This window comes from Eubalaena glacialis, chromosome 19, assembly GCF_028564815.1.
Source record: "Eubalaena glacialis isolate mEubGla1 chromosome 19, mEubGla1.1.hap2.+ XY, whole genome shotgun sequence".
Taxonomy (NCBI): Eukaryota; Metazoa; Chordata; class Mammalia; order Artiodactyla; family Balaenidae; genus Eubalaena; species Eubalaena glacialis.
Genome location: NC_083734.1, coordinates 29,781,784 through 29,802,624, shown reverse-complemented (window position 1 = coordinate 29,802,624; position 20,841 = coordinate 29,781,784). Strand labels below are relative to the sequence as shown.

The 20,841-nt window shown below is 44.8% G+C and overlaps 1 protein-coding gene across 2 annotated transcripts in view; it reads left to right on the top strand.

Annotated features, from left to right (window-relative positions):
• HLF (HLF transcription factor, PAR bZIP family member) overlaps window positions 1–20,841 on the top strand; it is a 49,614-nt gene that overhangs the window by 1,610 nt on the left and 27,163 nt on the right. For both annotated transcript variants that reach the window (XM_061175377.1, XM_061175376.1), the window contains exon 2: window positions 1,080–1,415. In XM_061175377.1, coding sequence (XP_061031360.1) covers window positions 1,080–1,415 — 336 coding nt within the window. The remainder of the gene's footprint in view (window positions 1–1,079; window positions 1,416–20,841) is intronic.

The following is a 20,841-nucleotide window of genomic DNA, read 5'->3' as shown; positions in this document are numbered from 1 at the left end:
CGTAGAGGATTAGAATGAATGGCGGTGGAGACTGTGTTTCTGTGAGGAAGAAGCTCAGAAGCCAAATTGCTTAATCCCAGATGCCACCTGCACCTGAGTACTAGACTTGTCCAAATCCAGAGCGCTGGTTAAAGACCTAATGGGGTGAGTGATACTTCCAGGTAGAAAGCAGCTGCACACCTCCATCACAGGTATACAGGGGAACCACCTTTTCTGATATTTGTGCTTTTGACAGGTTGCATACATGTATAATTTTTGAGTTGGATCATACTTCAGTATTTGGGGAAGAGGAGGAAGAAAACACTTCGTATTTAAAACCAAACCAAAACAAAAAACTCCTTTTGTAAAATACAACATACCTCAGTGGCTTTAGAAGCAAACACATGTGGGCTAGGCAGTTCTCAGCTTTCCTCTCTGCAATGTGAGGCATTGGTCAAGCTCCTGTTAAGTCTCAGAGCCTCCATTACCTCATTGTGAATGGGGATCGTCGCTATTTGCAAGTTTATTATGAGATTTTTTTTGGGGAAAAATATATGGAAAGAACCAGGGATGTTAGTAGGTGCTCAGTACATGGTATCAAAGAAGGGTGGAGAGTCCCTGCTTTACCAAAATTAGAGTTATGAATGCACTGGCTTTCTAAATCTGAGTGACCTTATATTGTTACTGTAATGAATTTTCTGGAGGATAAATCATGCCTGGTTATTGGCTGTTTTCTTAAAAGTCACAGCAGTTGTATGTAATTGCAGGTGTTATTTTACCACTGTAGATTTAAATTATTGTCTCCTCAAATAATGCACTGAATCCTGTGCTGTCTTGTTTATATCCCAGATCAGTCTCTAGCCCTGTCCCGAGGACTAGTGCTTTCTTTCCAAAGTAAATAGGAAGATGTTGAAAAACAGGCAGAGATCCATGTCCTGCCTGAACTTTTAACTCTAGATCCACAAGAACCAGCAGCTAGAGGAGAACCCCGGCATTTGTGGGAAGTAGTTTTGTAGCAGAAGCCAGGAGGAGTGATTAAAAAAGCAAGACTTACTCAGTTTCTTTTTTAAACTCCAATTTCCTCCCCCCCCCTTTTGCAGCATTTAGTAAAGATAAAGACAAGGAAAAGAAGCTGGATGATGAGGGTAATAGCCCGACGGTCCCCCAGTCAGCATTCTTGGGACCCACCTTATGGGACAAAACCCTTCCCTATGACGGAGATACTTTCCAGTTGGAATACATGGACCTGGAGGAGTTTTTGTCGGAAAATGGCATTCCCCCCAGCCCGTCTCAGCATGACCACAGCCCTCACCCTCCCGGGCTGCAGCCGGCTTCCTCAGCTGCCCCCTCCGTCATGGACCTCAGCAGTCGGACCTCTGCACCCATTCACCCTGGCATCCCATCCCCAAACTGTATGCAGAGCCCCATCAGACCAGGTAAACTCTCAGAAGGTTCTCCCTTCAGGTGGGGAGGAGGGGGAAGGAGGGAGAGGGTGGGGGTGATATAAACGTCTTAATGATCAGGGGTGCTTTAGCACACTTGAAAAGTGGAGTCTTGTATTTCATTGTAGTGGTTGTCCCACTTCAATGAGCATATCATCTGGAGAGTCAGCTGAAGGCAGATTCTATGGAACCTACCCCCAGAAATTCTGATTTTTCAGGTCTGGATGAGGCCCAGGAATATGCATTTTTAACCGGCTCCCTGGGGGATTCTAATGCAGCTGATCCGAAGACTGCAGTTTAAGAAATACCAACCTACAGTTAATGATTTGGATAATTTAGGCATCCATCTCATCTTCTGTCTCTTTTCTTCATTCCCCAAATACACAGAAAATAGGACCTTGTTGAATGATTTGGATAGACTGTCTATAAGGCTGTGGTTTACCTATATGCATTGTTCTCTGGCCCAAAGGAAAAAAATGTGAGTCAGGGGTGTGGGACAGATAGCTTTTCCATCCATTTCATCTTGTGTTGTTGTCGATTGAGAAACTAAATCTAAAAGCAGCTCTCATATTAAGCGTGGCTTAGCCTTCTTCAGCATCAGATCCCGTCTCTCTCTTTTCCCTATTCCTATAAACGAAATTATTCTTATATTTTTTTTCATTTTCATCTGTTCACCACACGTAATCCACTTTTATCAAAACCCACAAGGCCACAAGGCTGGCTTTAAATGGTGTTGAAATATTACACAAAAACGTTACCTGAAATGACCAGTACTTCAAAACCCACCGCCAAATGCTCAGATATAAACACAAGTTGAGGAAGCTCTGTCTTCGTGCCTTTAGCACCCTGTCGTACAAAATGAACAGGAAGAAAGGCCATTTCACGAGCGCAGGTAACCAGGAACAAAGATGCAGCCAGATAAATTGTCAGGAAGGTCGCTGAGCCGAGGGCCTTAGCTGCGGGGAGGACAGAAAGCAGGACAATGGGAGACTTGTGCTAGAGATCATTCCTGAAGTCTATGTCCTCAACTCGTGTAGAATTTCTGTGACACACAGAGCGAGATTAAAATGAAAGGAAACGGTGCTGAGGAGGAAGAGAACGCCCCTGCCTTGAAATGTTAGTGTTGGAGTTGAAGCTCTCCCATCAAATCTCTCTGTGCTGCCCCTTCTCCAAAACCCACTTTGAATTATAACTTCAAGGCTACTGGCTGGAATGGCTTTAAGTCTTAGCCTCTGACCACCTCAGAAGGCCACAGAAGCTTAGGGAAACACTCCTTTATGTGACCCTGAGCCCCTGTTACTTAGGACATACAGGCCGTTTTCCCAGGAACAGACAACAAAATAAATAACCATTCAGAGTGAGAAAACAACCAGGAGGAAGGGGACAGAGCCCCAGTGAGAAGGCGCAGTAATGCCTCAGTCATCTCTGCAGAATGAGACTGACCACTTCGTAGCCGTGTGACCTTACAAAGTGATGCAGTCTTTCTGGGCCTCAGTTTCCCTTTGTGTAGGAGGGTATAATTTCTATTTGATTGGACTATTGTGAAAATTAGAGACAGTATGTATAAAGGGTCAAATGACTAGCACTAGTTATTTTTTAATGAGAGCAGTTACGATCATTATTCTGTGTCAACTTTCATCATTTATTCCAATTTCTATCTTCTGAAATACCTTCATAAAGTAATTAGGTACAGTATATAACCCTTTATTCTGGAGAGAAATGTCAGGAAATTTTGACCAGTAGTTTTTGGCTTGGGGTATTCTAAGCCTAACACTTATACTCAGTTGACAAGTATTTCTCAGTTTTCTGTCACGTACAGGATATGTGCCATGTTAGGAACTCTGTATTTTTTCCCAAGAGACATGCAGATATTGGGACCCCACCCTTAGGTTTCTACTGAAAAATCAAGAATTGGAATTTTGGAGTTTGAAGCTTCCTTAAAAGTCATTTGTCAGGGCTCACAGAGTCAGTATTAATTAATGACTTTCAGAAACTTCTGATGCCCGATTCAGGTTTGCAATCCATAACAAAGGACTGCTGAGTTTCAGTGGCTATCATTTTGTTAGGTTATGGAATTAAAGGCACTAGGATCCAAGGGGGCACTGGCATCTAGATATAAGCTCTTCATTTAAACGTCTTTTTTCATAATGGAAACACACTTCAAAATAATACTCTTGAATTCATTTAAACTCAGTGGTAGTCCTGACAAAAAAGGAAAAGATGTTAGAGCTCTTCTTAAAATACCAAATGCAGGTAAAATAACACTGCTTTTCTTACAGTGGTGATCATTATAAAGGTGATAATGCAAAGTAAAATTCTAGGGAATGTGGAATTGTTGGGTGGTATATCACAAGCAAACCTGAAAAAAGGAGGAAGTTATTGATTATTCTCTGTAATCACAGTGGTGACCAGAATAGAAATACCAAGTTAATCTTGAGGAAGATAAGTCCTCAGAAGGGAAGAGCACAGATGTAGCTGTGAACATTCTGGGAATTGTAGAATTTCAGTCTAGAGCAAGATTTCTCCGCTTTGGCACTGTTGACGTTTCAGGTAAGTCTCTGTTGTAAGGACTGTCCTGTGCATTGTAGGATGTTTAAGGGCATCCCTGGCCTCTATCCTCCAGAAGGCAGTAAAACCACCCCCTCCCACAACCTGTGACAAGTAAAAATGTCTCCAGTTACTGCCAAATGTCCCCTGAGGGCAAAATCACCCCCGTTGAGAACTACTGATCTCGACTTTCGATTTGAATGACAAAATCTGGGCTTAATTCGGGGTCCTGTCACACACATGGATGCTTTTTACCTCCTGTAATGCTTCATGGCAAAACTTTTGAGAAGGTCAGGAGACCTTAAGTTGCCAAGAAGAAATATAATGTTAATAAGAGTATACTTATACACTTTTAGTTGGTAAAACTGAGACATCAGACTAATCAGGAGATAATTGCAAAGCAATTTTATTAAACATTTGTTTTCTGCTCTCTGCTCAGCGTGCATCTTTTGAGTTACACTCAGTAACATTGTGCCATTAGTGCTGCCTGTGTGGTTGAAAGGAAGTGAAGCCGTGAGGTGACAAATTATGCATTTCTAGGTTTACCCCAAGCGTGTCTTGGAATGACAAGGTGAGCGTTCTTGTGAATTCTCTTACTGTTTACCCTGACTGCCCTCCAACCCCTTTCCTGTTTTATGTACTCATCCTTATTCCTCTGTCTAGCTATCTGATCAAAGAATGAATTAAATATCTGAATACAATTTTCCTTGAAGAAATGACCCAGGGGTCCATTGAAACCTCCTGTGGCTATGGGGTTATTGCTAAGCTTTCTGGGGTGACATCTTAATGAAGGAAGAGTGGTGGTTCCTGGATGCTATAGCCACCTGCACGGGCTTCTCAGTCACCTGAGGTGCAGCTTCCTGGACTTTCCCAGGCCAGCAGAGATGGCAGGAAATCATCCTGACCACTTCGATGTTTGCATGTCAGATGCTATCAGAGGTGGTACCCGGGAGTGCTTTCCTGGAGCTATGTGCTACATACTGGAAAAATAAGAATCAGTTTGCCCTGAGAATTGAGTGATTGCTTTAAGGACAGCAGTCCCTTTAGGGAAGTCATCTATAGCAGACAAAGGCAGAGTTATTTTTAAATCACATGCTTGTAAAGCCAGATTTGAAATTGTTTCCTCTGGTGGTTTTTCTTTGAATAGCTTGGGGGTGTCCTACCACTTTAGACCCATATTCAGCTGAGAATTACGAAGCCTCTCTTTCCAGTTCTGAGCACAGAGCCTAGGTTGTGATGAAGGCTGGTTATGGAGTGAAGTGAAAACCCTTACATGTGGTGGTGAGTGGGAAGAGGAGGGCATGAATGGGTGGCCCAAGGAGAGTGAGGAGGTAGGGGAGACCCCATGGTACCTTTGCAGGATGGAATCCGTGTCCTGGAATTGCTGACCTTGCCTTGTATTGAGCTTTTCACATGGAAGGAAGATGCTGGCCCTGGGATCTGAACAATGATGGAGGGGAGTTCTGTGCTGGTGGTTCTGGGATTATGAGAGTCCTGCTTAGGCAACAGGCTTCTTTTGGTTTTTCCAGCATCATGAGATGAAGCTTCAGTTTCTCCCTCCCCTTCAGGGCATGCAGTTCATATATTGTCCCTTCCAGCATGTTGATAAATCTGCAGATTGGGAGCGCCCTGATTGAGTTGAGGTGCACTGCGCCCCAAGTATATCTTGGAAGTGCTTTTCATTCGTCAGGATCAAGGAGATCACGAGGGGAGAGAGACAGCTTTGTTCTGGAAGCAGGCAGACTTTTTTCTGTTTCTTGTAAGGGTTTGTCTTCTCCACCACACCTTGTAGAGGACAGGCCTGCCGTGTTCTCTTGGCTTTGTCGTGTGAAACATTCCCAGGACAGTGGATCCTAGCCTTCTGGCAAAAGGTATTCCCAGACAGGTATGGACAGCAAGGGTGACTGGGTGCTTAAGAGTATCAGCTCTGGGCCCAGGGACTTGGGTTCACATCCTGGATTTGTAACCAGAGGTCAATTCCTTGACCTCTTTAAGCCTTGGTTTTCTCATCAGTAGAATGGACACTGTAAATAGTCCCCCTTTTGTGGGGTTTTAGCAGGGTGTGTGGCACATGCGTACTCAGAGCCGGGAGCTAGAATGATGTCGTGGCTCGCAAGTAGGGAAAGGAATGGCTTATTCCCAAACCCGTTCTCCATTTAGGGATTTATTTCATCCAGTGCCCTTCCCTCTGCAAAAATAGGACGTGTGTTTTTTTTTTTTTTTTTTTTTTTTCCCCCAGCATGCCCAGGCCCTATTCCATATAGCCTGCCTGACTTATCTCCTTTGTTCTGGGTTGGGACGAGCCACTTCCCTGATGTTACCCCAGCAGCTGCGCTTCTGGGTTAGCAACTCCTGTTCCTCCAGTGTGGAAACAGCTGCTCACTGGGTGCCCAGCCCCCAGGTCTCGTGCGAGCCCCGGGCACCCTGGCTGCCTGCCTGCATGACCGTGTGCTCCAGGCACGTGGCTGTGCCCTGTGGAGCTCACCCAGCTCTGGGTGGCGTGCTGGCTGCCTGCCACCCTCCCGCCCCCACTCTCGCTTCCCTTCCCAGGCAAACTACAGCGAGTGCCAGCGAGGAATTGTAATCCTGACCCTGGCATGAGAAAGCTGAGCTCTGGAGGGCCGTTCCCATGCCAGGGAAACCTGCTCTGCCCCACATTCTAGCCAGACCCCAAATGCGGCCCTCTCTCCTGCCTGTCTGCCCAGAGGCGCTGTGTTCTCTGTGCTGCTACAGGAGGCGGGATTCCTGCAGGCCAGCGCCTGCCAGGGGGCTTGCCAGAGTCTTTGCAGTTCAGCGCTGTGTCTACCAGACTAGAAAAATAGCAACATCAAGACAGAGCTCGATAGAGGAGAAGGAAGGGGGTGGGGGTGTGGGTGCGAAGAAAGGAGCTGTGATAACGTCCTGGTGTAGAGAGCCAGAGGGTGAGAGACAGCGGTGACTTATTAGGTTTCTCAGAAACCTCCTTTCCAACCGGCACTAATCACTTTTACCGAGGAATCATTTTTTATGTCTCAGCAGTGGAAATGGAGGAAAGAGGGAAGGTAGTAGGGGAAGTAATGAGATTGAAAAAAACATTGGAAAAGAATACATGAGAGAGGGACGGGGAGGTACAGGGCCTGTATTTGATTCTGTAAGGGAATGATTGAGAGTATTGGTCCCATCTAATGTCTTCCTTTATTATAATATTTGGTGTCCCCGCAGCAAATGCCTTAACCTGAAACCACTAAACCATTGTTTTGGAATAAACTGAAATGTGCTACAGACCTAGATGCCTGCTGGCTCACCATTCAAACGTCCATCAGAATGACCTGTGTTTGGAAAGACACAGATCCATCCAGGCAGTATAGCAGTGTTTTAGGGCATACGATCCGATAAACAAACACACCTTGTGTAAATCCCGTCCCTGCCATGCCTGCTCACGATCTCAGGCAGGTCCTTCAAATGATCTGAGCTTCGGATTTCCCACCTGGAACTTCGGAGTAATCCCTGGACCTGCCTCCTAGGATTGTTGAAGTTCATATGGAGAATACTTGGCACAGTGACGGGCACACAGCAACGCCCAATAACAGCTGCTCCGAGTGGCTTTCTCATTACCATCTGATCTCATTTCTCATAGGAGGACCTCACACTGGACTCCTAGGCAGTCTCCATACTTTTCCCTTCCTAGCCAGTTAAGGCCTCTGGAATTGGAATTCCTCCTCTGCTTCTCTGCCGAGTCTTGCTCTCCCCTCTCTTCGCCTCTGAGTTTTAAGTAGCCTTGGGTAGCTAACTGTAACCTTTATTCAGTCCTCCTTGTTCATGAGATTAAAAAAATCAAACAAGCACAATGCAGTTCAAAGAAGTTCTTGAGTAGAGGATTTCTCCATGACATATATGGCTAGTAAATCAGTCAATCAATTGTTGTTACTATTGTGAATTTTTACTAGTAGGCAGTAATTATGCTTGAAGGAAATACAGTGACCTCAGGGGTAAAGGAACCATAAAGGCGTGTTAGGATGCTGGGAGAGGAGAGGAGTCTAGTTCATCCTCCTGCTTACAAGTAAGACTTTACATTAGCATTCCAGAATAATAATTCCTCCTTCCCCGCAATGGTCCTTTAATGGATAAATCTTTCTCTTTCCACACATTTATTTTCTCATCTTCAAAGTAGCATCTTGGTTGGGTTGATGTGAGCTTTCTCATGTGCATGAAGGGCCAGCATGGTACCTCCCCTAGTTGCCCAACCCTTACCCCAGATCCATACCGTTACTTTCCTGCAGTCAATGGTATCAAGATGAGAAAGCCGCAGAGGAAGCTGGCGGGGTGGGGAGCCATGAAGATGGTCCCCAGCAATAGCATCAGCTTTGGCTTTGTGCTGCCCCCTGGGGAAGACAGACAAGGGTGTGATTTGGCTGCTGGTCTCAAGGAGATGGCAGTTTAGTAGGGAAGATAGAACTTGTAGGTAAAAAGATGAGTGACAGGACAAGCTTGCATGTTCTCAGTGCCAAGTGACGTGTACATAGAAGCCTCCAATATCTATTGAAAAGAGGAGGGTGAAAGAGTAAGCAAGAAAGTGAGTAAAACATTTGAAAATTAATAAGGGAGCAGTGTAGACGGTGAGGGCTGCCAGGCCTCACAGGAAGCAGTCAGTGCCTGGGGCAAGAGGGCCTGGGGCGAAGCTTCTTGCAGGAGTTGGACCTTCTGTTGGGCCTCCGAGTGAGTGGTGGAGGAGCCAGGATGGTGAGTGGCAAAACGTGGAGGCAGGGATGCCCACGGGTGTTTAGGGAACAAGCTGTGGATCCAGTTTGGCTGGTGCAGAAAATTCATATGAAGGAGGCAGGAGTGTGAGTCTGGAGAGGCAGGTGCCAGCCAGGCTGGCAGCTTCATGCATGCCAGGCTACCGAGCTTGAACTTGATCCAGGAGGCAGTGGGGAGCCATTGAAGGTTTTTGAGCAGGGAAGTGGCATGTGGATGTTTCCTCTTGGGTTCAAGGTTGGATTTGAAACATTTTTAGATACTTCACAATAGTTTCCTCTGGCAAACCGGGACTTCCTTATTTTTGTTATTTTGAAAATAAATACTCTCCCTTGAACATAAAACAGCTTTTCAAAACACAATGTTCTAATGATCTAGAGAAAGTAATTCAAAAACACAGGGTTTAAGTTTCACTTATGAAGCCCATAATTTTGGCAATTGGGGGAAACACTCTTTGGCAAGAAAATAGTTTGAGGGATTTGAATGATTCAGAATTTAAAAGTCCAAAAGCAGGCCTGATCTCATAGGAGTAGAAAAATAGATTTTAATAAGCCCAATCCATTAATATTCATGACTTTACAATGCCTCTGTTATAAAGCTTACTGGGTTTGCAAACAAGTATGTTAAACCTATTTCTATGAGCGTAGGTTTTTGTTTTTCTTTGCGTGTGTGTATACGTGTATGTGAGAGAGAGAAAGAAGGAAGGCTTCGGTGATGCAAATAGTACTTGATTATAAGGATTACCTGCAGCAGTAATATCAGGCTGAAAACACTTAGGCAAGTGTTTGGCCAGCTTAGTAATTTTACTTCTGCGAGACAAAGGAGTCCTTAATACAGTTTTGTATTCTTGAGTCCTGACCTTGTATTTGTGGCTCCCTTCTTCCCTGAAGCCAGAATTAGCTGCACATCATGCAGAGATCTGGTGGCTGCGGTTGGGGGGTGCTGCTGGAGGAAAGGGACTTTGTGGGAGCAGACAGGCTCTGGGGAGCGATGGGAGCTGCTGAATGGCACCTGCACGAAGTAACTCTCTCAGGTACCCCTGAAGTGTTCTCTGAGATCAAGCCAACATGACAGAAATAAGGAGGAGTTGCCCTAACCCAAACCAGTTCCCTTAAGTAAAAGAAAAAAAAAACAAAACAGTCAATGTGTGCAATTGCACCTCCAGCTATGTACAATAGACAATTACAGGAGTGTTGGCAAAATCAGGCATCTGTTGGGGAAAAACTATTCAGTACTTGTTTCTGTCAAATTGGCTTCTGGTGGATATACACTCCATGACTTAATGTGAAAATTCCTAATATGTTTGTTTTCCTCCTTTTCTGACTTTAGCAAGTATTGTTACTGTCTCAAGTCCCTAACCATCCAGCTCATAATGGAAATCCAGTCTCATTTTCTGTCCTGAAAAATTATACAGTTCCACTGTCACACAGATCTCCTAAAAGTTTTGTTTTTAGAAGTTTAATCTAGGATTTTTTTTTTTTTCCATGAATGATTTTTGGAAGAATGCTTTGGAATTTAGGGTCTTGTAACGAGAGATGGCTTGTGGCTAATTAAACCCCTTTCCCTCTCAAATCTTGCCTGGGAGACCCTAGATTCCTAAAAACAGTGAGTGCATGCTGCAGAAGGGTGCTCCAGGGAGCTACAACATTAAATCATCTGTGACAAAATGTTCTCTTAGAAAGTGAGATTGCATAAATGGTTCAGCAGAAGTAAGTGCTTTGGCAGAAACTCCTTGAGTGGGAAAGAGCAGTGCTTTCTTTTGTAATTAGCTCTGGGTAACAGTCTGCTTTGATGTCCTTGCTGTGGAACCCAAGCATGGATAGTGGAGCAGAGAAGGAAAGCCTCACTGCTGCTCTGTAAGTGTTTTTGCACTTAATGGAAAGAGTTAAGTGAGGCTGTCCATTCATGCACATTAAATGCCTCTTGAATTGAATTGAATTGAATGGGTAAAATGAAGGTTTGTTTGGGGAAGGATGCCACCAGGCCCTGACCAATGGGAATCAAGGCTGTAAACCAGATGAACAAGATCATCTAGATAGGCAGTAATCAGATTGCCCACAACAGAGATCTCACTACCCCAAGGTAGGAAGAGTTCTTCTAAGGAGAGTGGCAAAGAGTCAAACTCCATCTGCCCAAAGGATTGATCAGAAGACTTAGTTCACCTTAGAATGGATTCATTGTGTTGTGGGCTTAGTATCACTGAAGGAGATTATGGAGGCTTTTACTAGAGAAAACTTTAAAAATAGGATGGAGATCTCATATCTAGTTGGAATAATACTGCTTTTAGAGACCAAATGCCACTGAAAGATTTATAGAGGAAAGAGTAAATAATATAAAATGTAAAGATAGAAATAAAGCCTTGATGGAGTTTCTGAGGCTAGAAAAGAAAATTTGTAGAACTGACAATAGGAATTTCACAGAATTCATTTCATTACAGTTGATTTCTTTTTATTAATACACTTTCCCAGGGGAGTTGGATGCCTTTTTTTCCTCATAGAATCTAAAGTATGTTTATTTCAAATGGCCAGTAACACATGAATGATTTTTAAAATAATATTTATATTCATTCATGTCAAAAATATTTTTTAGCATTGTAAATGAAATTGCCCCAAATATAACAGGGCATTGAGTGATATTTAGTTATTGGATTCCTTAGATGTTTAAAGGCAAAAGACAGGAAGTCTCAGTATTACAAAAATTAGGTATAAAGAAGCAATTTGAGTTTACTTATAGTCTACTTATTTCTCTTTTTACCCTCAAGCTTACCTGGCAGTAACATTGCATTGATTCAGATTTTGTGATCATTTGGTCTTACACTGATTAAACTGAAATTGGTATCTTTGTCTTCTTTACAAAGATATTGCCAAACACATTAATTATGCAAATATAATTTTAGGAGGCACTTATTTGGGTACAAAGTAGGCTTTAAAGACATTAGCTGCGTGTATATTCATTGATGTTCTTAATCACAGCGTATATTAGCGAGGAGCAAAAGAATTTCTGTCATTTAGACGTTTCAGTAATTCGGATTAGTGTTCCCACCAAATTTTTGCGGTTTTTCTCTGTCTGCCCTTCTCCCCCACTTGTCTCCACCCACTAAATTTTCATATTTTTAAACTTAGATTTTCATATAAGGAAATATATGGAAACGAAAGAGCGTTTTTGTTCATTTATGTACCGTCAGAGGGGATGTCATAGACCAATCCGCAAGGATGGTGGTTTTCTCTCGAATTTAACTAATGAAATAATCATCTCCTAGGGCAGCCTCCTCTCATTCTTCCCTTCCCCTCACCGACGGACAGCATAATGTTGCTAAAATTCCAGCGTTGGCTTAGATCTTGGCTCCCAGAGCCAGACTGACCCGCTCTCTAACTCTTCTGCCTTTGTTTTCTCCTCTGTAAGTGGAGGTGGCAGTATCTGCTCCAGCCGATTCCTGGACAAGTAAACGAGATGCTCTATGGGAAGCACTTAGAACAGCGGCCGATCTGAATGAAAGCTTTCACCACTTTCATTTGTATTCCTTTTTTTTTTTTTTAAATTTTAGAGATTCTATTTCTTTTTTAAAAAATATTTCTCCATTTATTTATTTATTTATCTTTGGCTGCGTTGGGTCTTCGTTGCTGCGCGCGGGCTTTCTCTAGTTGTGGCGAGCAGGGGCTACTCTTCCTTGCGGTGCACGGGCTTCCTATTGCGGTGGCTTCTCCTGTTGTGGAACATGGGCTCTAGGTGCACAGGCCTCAGCAGTTGTGGCACGTGGGCTCAGTAGTTGTGGCTCGCGGGCTCTAGAGCGTGGGCTCAGTAGTTGTGGCGCATGGGCTTAGTTGCTCCGTGGCATGTGGGATCTTCCTGAACCAGGGCTCGAAGCCGTGTCCCCTGCATGGGCAGGCGGATTCTTAACCACTGCGCACCAGGGAAGCCCCATTTTTATTCTACGATTACTATTTTTCTCTTTTCCTACCTCCATCGTCATCTTATGGACACTTAAGTGGGAACGAATCTTGTGCTGTAGTAGTGATGGCCAGCGATGATTGCTGTAGCAATTTTCTCCGCCCCTTGAGTCATTGTAGGGAAGAAAGGGTGATGGAGAGGCAGAGCCAGAGCATTCTAGGTACTGACATCTGTGAGAAGATATACCCCACCCCCCAAAAAAAACCCGTTTGTGATCCCGTAACAGTGTAAGTGCCTGCTTCCTTGGATAGCTCCGTGGGCAAGGGCTGTGTCTTTCATCTTCACACCCCTTACCGTCCTCTGACTCTGTTCCTGGAAGACCTTGAGGGGGTGAAGGGGGAAATGGGACTTAATTCGTTTCTGTTAGTGCTCTCAAGCTTTTCCAGCGTGCTATAGGATTTGTGACTGGGGTTTCTTCTTTTTCCTTTTTTGGTGACACCTTTGGGTGGTGGAGTGGAGGACTGGTAATGCCCCTAGCTGTGGGTGATGGGCTGCTGAGTGGGGGAGGCGGGACCGTGGGTTTCCATGGAAACGGACCCCCTAGACTTCTGCTCCCCCTGGTGCAAATCTCTCAAACATTTTCTTAACCCTCCCTACAAGATGAAAACCTGGCAGGAGGTGTCTCCAGAGAGGAAAAATAGACCCTTCTGTCAAGGTACAATGGAAACATGAGGAAACTGAGAAAACAGAAGTAAATTATTTGGAAGAAAATAGTTTTTTACACAAAAGGGAAAGCTAGAAGTCAGTTAATTTAAGAATTGGGATTAACCTGATAAAACTTTGCTTTGCAACCAGATCAGAGATGTGGAGTTCTTGGCATAAGTCTTAATATAGTACAGTGTGTACATATGGGTGTGGCAGGATAAACCTTTTAAAGGTACAACAGTCCTGCCTTAAGGATAACAAAGTACATCAGCATCAAACTAGTCAAGACCGTTCCCTCTTGTGAGGGGCGTTTGAGTTCAGCTAAAGCTCCCTCAGCATATTTTTACATCCAATCACATATCTCTGAGCTTTTATAAAAGAGTAGGCACAATGCTCCTAAGTTTAAATGAGCTAAATGCCTATGAAATCATAGCCATACCCATTATGTGTTAAAGCTGGGATGCTGCTAAGCACTCAATGTAAGAGGTTGTAGGAAATCAAGTCAATCATATTAGAAATGAAACTGGGGGACTTCCCTGGTGGCACAGTGGTTAAGAACCCGCCTGCCACTGCAGGGGACATGGGTTTGAGCCCTGGTCTGGGGAGATCCCACGTGCCGTGGAGCAACTAAGCGCATGCACCACAAATGCTGAGCCTGCAATCTAGAGCCCGTGAGCCACAACTACTGAAGCCCGTGCACCTAGAGCCCATGCTCCACAACTAGAGAAGCCACCGCAGTGAGAAGCCCACGCACAGCAACGAAGAGTAGCCCCCGCTCGCTGCAACAAGAGAAAGCCCACATGCAGCAACGAAGACCCAACACAGCCAAAATTAATTAATTAATTAATTAATTAATTTTTTAAAAAAAGAAAAGACATGAAATTGGTTCATGGAATTTAGTCTGCTCGCAAGAGGATTGGCTGTTTAGGATCCACTGCCAAAGCATGTTTTCTCTTTTCTTCGTCAGCCCTTCTTCCATCCTGATTACAAGCTGCTTAAAAATAAATGTGGGCCCATCTCAGGGGCCAAAAACCATGGTGATCAGGATGAAATCATTTTAAGGCAGAAATAACAAGCTTTGATAGAGACATTCAGAGAAACACAGTCTTAATAGCATCAGCACACTCTTGTTGGGGCCTTTAGACACTAAACTATTATAAATCAGATATAGAGTCAGAGGTCGCCTGAGAAGCCATGATACCCTGGGCAAGTCACTTAAATTCTGAGCCCTGTTTCCTCATCTGGATCATAGCGGCCTATTTTGTAGGAATGCCGTGAGGGTTAAATGCCATTAAATGGGCTAATCAGTGAGCAGACCTGGGAGAGTTGTCACTCAGTAAGTTTTAACTCAGAGTGATAATCTGGTATTTAAACATCACTTTCTACAAGAATGTACTTGTAGTTCATATCTTTGGAGTCTCACTTTTAGATTTCCGAGTTGCTGGGCTGAGTCTTTTCAAGCCCCATGATGCTCCTTTAGGTACACTAACAGATCTAATTTATTGTCTCAGCTATGCTGTTAATTACCTTAAGCAAGTTGTCAACCTCTCTGGGCTTCACTTCTTCATTTGTAAGATGGGAATAATCTATGTTTTTCTAACTTACAAATAAATATAAAATAAGATAGAAAATTGACCAATCTAAATTCAAATCAAAGTATAAATCGTGTTAGCGTTTTTATTTACATTGGGTTTTAAGTGGTAAGAGGGGAAAACACATAGCAATAATTTCAAAGTAGACCATTTACAAAGAACACAGAATTTGGAATCAGCCAATCTAGGTTCCGGACCTGGTTTGCAAGGATTGGTGGTGTGTCTCTGGACAGGTCACTGAATCTCTCAAGGCCTCAGTTTTCTTATCTATCAAACGCGGGTGCTATTTTTATCTCTGTGACCCTGTATTCTAAGACTACTATGAAGTGGAAGACAAATATTCAAATTTTGGTGCAAAAAATGTAAAGCTTCTTGGGGTGATGGTGCTGCTGCCAAGCTGGTCGATGGATTAAGAGTCTGACGTTCTGCCACTCATAAAGGATGACAGAGTTCAAAAACTAAAACTGAAAAGCAAAAGGCATTTGACACCTTTGGGAAAAAAAAGCAACAGCATTGAAGCTCGTTACTTCCTAAAAAATGGTCTTCATTCTGAATGGGAACCGCTGGCTTCTCTCTGGTGTTCAGCATTCCAGAGGAAGCGTGAAAGCAAGTTATCTGGCTAGAGTCATTGCTCCAAGGGTTAGATTTTTTTAAGCAGGGTTTTATTAGCCAGAGAAAATAATTTTTAAAAAAGGAAAACCCCAAGACCCACAGTTAGCTTTGATGGCAACTTTTCTAGAAGGGCAGTTGCCAGCTGCACTTTGGCCTGCTCCTCTGGGTGGCGGGATTCCAGTTTGAAGGAGCTTCCCATGCAGCAGGTTTCACCTCAGCCGGTTTGGATGGATTAGTAGGTACCTGGAATGTCATCTCAAAAGACTGAAACTTGGTCTGGGCTCAATGGAAAGAGTTCTGTGGTTGATTAGGGATGTCTGCCCTGGGCTTAGGTAGGACCATATTTGTGCCAGGTATTTGCTCTTCTGACAGAGCAGGTTGGGAAGATCCTTTAGTACTTGTCCCTCCAGTGGGCAGAAGATCAAGGACTCGGGCCAGTGCTGTTTCCGGTGTCCTGGAAAAGTGTTTATCCAAGACCCTGGCAAGTATTGTTTTCTGTCAGCGGAAGTCTTAACTCTGGTTAGCTTCACAGAATGGAAGAAGGGAAGTCTGTTGATTCTGTACCATGGTCACAGGACAGGAGTGGCCAGGTGGAAGGAAGCTATAATTCCAACAGTCCCCGTCAGATGCCCGTGGATACTCCAGTGGAGCACAGACTGGGGTGCTTACTGCTCGGCAGAGGCAGCCGCAAACCACAGAGCCTGGCAGGCTGTGGCCAGCGGTCACGGCCGCAGAGTCCCTGGAAACCTGGCCCTTGGGAGGACCAGCAGGCTGGGCCCTCGGGACTCCACACACTGTGATTCTTGACATTGAATACAGAAGTTCTGTTACCTTCCTTAAAAAGCATTGGAGAATTTACCAGTCTACTTAGGATTGGAGATGACCTTCAGTTATCCATGTTAGTAATTCTGAAGTTTTTTTTCTCTTCAGCTTTGGAATGTGCTTTATGTTTTTGTGCTGTTGATCTGCTTTCCTAGGGATGTTTGAACACTTCAGATTTTTCTTTTAGTAAAGCATGCTTTGGGGGAGTGTAGTACTCTTCACAGCTCCCCCAGTGTGCTTCCCCTAGCCAGCCAAATGTCTTGGAGACCCCCTAATCTCCTAACTTTAAATCCATCAACTACACTAGTGGATTAATAATAGTTGCGATTTATTGAGCACTTAGTATGGGCTTCCAGGCACCAGGGTCACTGTGTGACAAGGGATTGGTGCAGGAGTGTATGGGGCAGTGGGGTGAAGTGGGCTCAAGTTTAAACATTGTCTATGGAGAAGCTACAAAAGAGTTCACTGAGAGTGGACCTGACTTCCTCTGCTACTGCGGTTTCCTGCTGTTTCCAGTGACTGCACTTGAGCTGTGCATATGATTAACTTTCAATTATCCTGAGCCGATTAACCGGTTTGCAGATTAACCAAGGTGAAGGCTCACCTGGGCCTGGGAGGTGCTCATCATCTCAACTGCTCCATAATTAGCTGGTTATGGCTGATTGCATACCCCGTGGTCCAGGAGCCTGAGGGCTGGGCTGCTGCAGGCAGGGGAGGGGAGACGAGGAGCAGTGTCTTCTAGGACCTACCACTCCCTTCAACCAGAGGAGACCACTGGCTCATAAAATCCTGCAGTCTCTAGTACAGTCCCTGGGAGGTTCAGAGGCTCCTGGGGTCCTGGTGCTCTGCCCCTGTCCCCGGTACCTTCCAAGTTGGGAAGATCAAGTTGGCTGGAGGGCACAGTGCATTTGAAATTCCCAGAGATGAAGTGATCTACTATGTTGAAAGGGGCGCAGTGAGCAGGGGCACTCATCCCCCTTTTCTTCCTCAGCCCGTGAACCACCCCTCCATCGCCACCCCAAAGATGTAGTTGACAGGCTTGAGACCCTGAGCAATGGATCCCTCCTGTGGTCACAGGAGGCCAAGGCCACAGTGGCAACGAGGTGGGAGTTGCCCACAAAAGCAAGCTGTTTACCACACCTTACACCAGCCCAGAGTATACACAGTTTAACCCAGGAGCCAAACTCCTGCCGTACTTGGAGTGATCTCAGTTTTGTGGGGAGGAACCTTGAATCCCAGGTAAACTCCAAATATTGAGAAAGTGTCCATGAAGGACTTTGGTCTATGGCCTGTCAAGGAAGAACAAGCCTTTGCACAGGATGGTGTTTGGTGGGCTTCTGTGGATTATCTTTATGTCTTAAGCAGTGTTCACCCGAGCACCTGGCACGTCCTTTCACCTCTGACTCCGTGATCATCCTGCACCTGCCAGGCCTGGATGCCGTGCCTCAGTACAACCCAGTTTGCCGACAGCTGCGTTCCCTTCTCAGCCTGGGCCATGGGTTTCCTTGGGTCTTTCTCTTTGGCTCACGTTTTCCCAGGGCTGCTTGTGTGTACAGTCTAGAGATCACATTTTATTAACACAAAGAAATCTGCTTGGGCTGCCTGGCTCTCACAGTCACATGGAGAGAAATGTGCTCCTTCGCTTCGCCAGCCCTCAGCTCTCTGTGCAGAATACAGCCGAGAGCTGGGCACCGGGCCAAGCTTACATTTCACTTTGGAACACACTTTCACATCACTCGTTGGGAGGACATCCACGGCGGTGTCTATTTGGGGGGTAAGTCAGAGAAGTGTTATTGCCCTCTTCTGCGTGTCGAGAGAAGGACCTTTAAAAAATGTTTGACTTTTCCCCATCCTTGTTGTCTTCAAGGTGCCCAGGTAGTTAGGTGATCCAGCGAAGTGTGGCAGCAGCGCATGAGAGAAGCCCCCTCCCTCCCAGGTTCCCCTGTTTCCTAAATCAGTAAACATAGCCAGGACTGCCTGGGACAGAGAAACTCAGGCCAAGGTAATAACATCAAAACCAAAGTCCTGGAACTCTTGAGTAAACTAGTTACCCTCCCAGATAAAACAACTTTGTTGTCCAAATCTTCCTTTCCAAAGATCTAAGACTTTTCAAATGCTGGTTCAAGGCCAACCATTGAAAGAAAGAACTTCAGCAAGCCTCCTGGAATGGAAAACACTGTTAAAGTAAACAAATGAACCTCTTCCATTCAGTTTTCCCTTACTGGTCTATTTTTATTTCTTATTTTACCACCACCCCCCAACCCCAGTACTTAACATTTTGTAATACTCTCCCTTCTCCACTTCTACTCCCATCTCTATCTCACTTTTCTCAGGGAGCAAGCTGATCATTTTGCCTTCAGTAGCACAAATATCTAATTTCAAAAAGAGGAGTTGGGGGAAAGAGGTGGTATAATTCACTTCTTTTGGTGTCCCCTCATACTCAGTTCTTACATGTGGATGCCTGAAGCCTGACTTGGGTTTGAAAAGAAATTTGGCCCTGGAATTTTAAACCCTTTTTAGGAAAGATTGGAATGGTTGGAAAACAAAGATTTACTGGAATAATACTGACTTTTCTCAATGAAATAGATCCCTCTTGAAACAAAAAAGTTGAAAATAAACTCTTCCTTCCCCATCACGCCAGCCCATAAATTCCATGGGGATTTCCCAAGTGCCAAAGCTTATTCTGATTCTAGTGTTGACTACTTTGGGATGTTGCTTTTGCCGTCGGTCCCATCCAGCCAAGCAACAGCTAATCAAGATTTAAAGAAACTTTTTCCCACAAGATGCATATGCCACCTGCTGCTTCATAGGACAGGCCACCCGTGGGAAGCCCCCTCTCACTGAGAAGGATGCCCAGAACCTTGGGGACCAGGATGCAGTCTCCTGCCAGTCACCTGGTGAAGCTTTTGCTTACTCTGCAGAAGGGAGGTGGCAGAAACACATTCCACCTGCAAGTAATTAGCTTTAAAAATAATGCCAAGTTCTCATATGGTGGGTAGATGCCTCAGCTCAGTGCAGGGTGGAAAGAGTGCTACTTCACAGAGTAAAACCGTTGCAATCACATTAGTCATTTCAGGAGAGGTCAGATAAGGTTTATTGGAGAGATGAAAGTCACCCTGCAGTTTCAAAGAGTTCTCCTGAAAGCATCGAGAAATGGTTGAAGTTCAGAAGTTTATTTGAAGCTTTGTTTCCCTTCCCCTTATAAGAGAGACAGGTATTTTTTAGTCACATTTTCCTTTTTGATGGACAGAAGATCTGGCGGATGACTGGGATGGTCTGATCTGCAGTCAGCGGCAGGTCTGTTGTGTGGGTCATCTGCTTTCTGCATGGGCCGTGGTGAATGTGTAAGCTCTGGCTAGTTGCCATCTGCCACCCAGCAAGACAGCACCTCGAGGCTTTAACCCTCTGCCCTCGCTTGGGGAGGTGTTCAGGGAATGTAATTTCATGTCATAATTAACTGAAGCAATGTGCAGTGCTTTTCTTAGTGTGTTATAATGGCAGGACACTTATCACTCAGAATTGACTGTATCGGGACTGCTTTGACAATCAGTAGGTTAAGTGGTTGGGCCTGAGTTTGGCCTATTCTCGTGCCAGTGTGGGTACTTGAATCCTGTGAGAGTTTTGCATAAAATGGGTAGAGGTGTGTTGAACCCAGTTTTCCCCAAAGCACTTCTGTGGACTCTGCACTCGGCTTGCGAGTGTCTCAGAGGCACAGGAAAGGGTTTTCTCTCGGGCACCTAAGCCCATGCTTTACACTGTAGTTGGTGTAAGTGTTTACTCAGTAAACATTTGTTCAATGATTGAAATAACAAAGACATTACTTTCATTATAAATGGTTTTACAAGAGCACTTGTGCTCACTTTAATATCTTCAGTGATGCTGGCAGAATTCAGTTCAACATGGCGAGTCTTTGCAAAAGGTCACGAGAGTGTGATGAGCTCCTTTGGGGCAGAACTGAGTCAGGGTGGTCTTGGAGGAAGGGACATGCAGACAGAACCCTGTGGACAGTGACACAGCCAGGGCTCACCACAAGGCTTCGGTGAGCTGCTCTTCCATGTGAACATTTTGCTATTTTCTGATTGGTTGTTAAATAGCCAAGGATGAAGTGTTTTCAGATGAGAGATCACAAATAAAGGTGGATACTCACCCCTGACTTTCCATCTTCAATGACAGACACAACTGGAAGTCAGCAGCTCCAGACTCTACAGTATTCCCAGATCACCTGTAAGAGTTCTTGAAACTCATCTAACAGTTTTTTCTTTTTATAAATTTATTTATTTTATTTATTTATTTTTGGCTGCATTGGATCTTCGTTGCTGCACGCGGGCTTTCTCTAGTTGCGGCGAGCGGGAGCTACTCTTGGTTGTGGTGCACGGGCTTCTCATCGCGGTAGCTTCTCGTTGCAGAGCACGGGCTCTAGGTGCACAGGCTTCAGTAGTTGTGGCACACGGGCTCAGTAGTTGTGGCTCACGGGTTTAGTTGCTCCGCGGCATGTGGGATCTTCCTGGACCAGGGCTCAA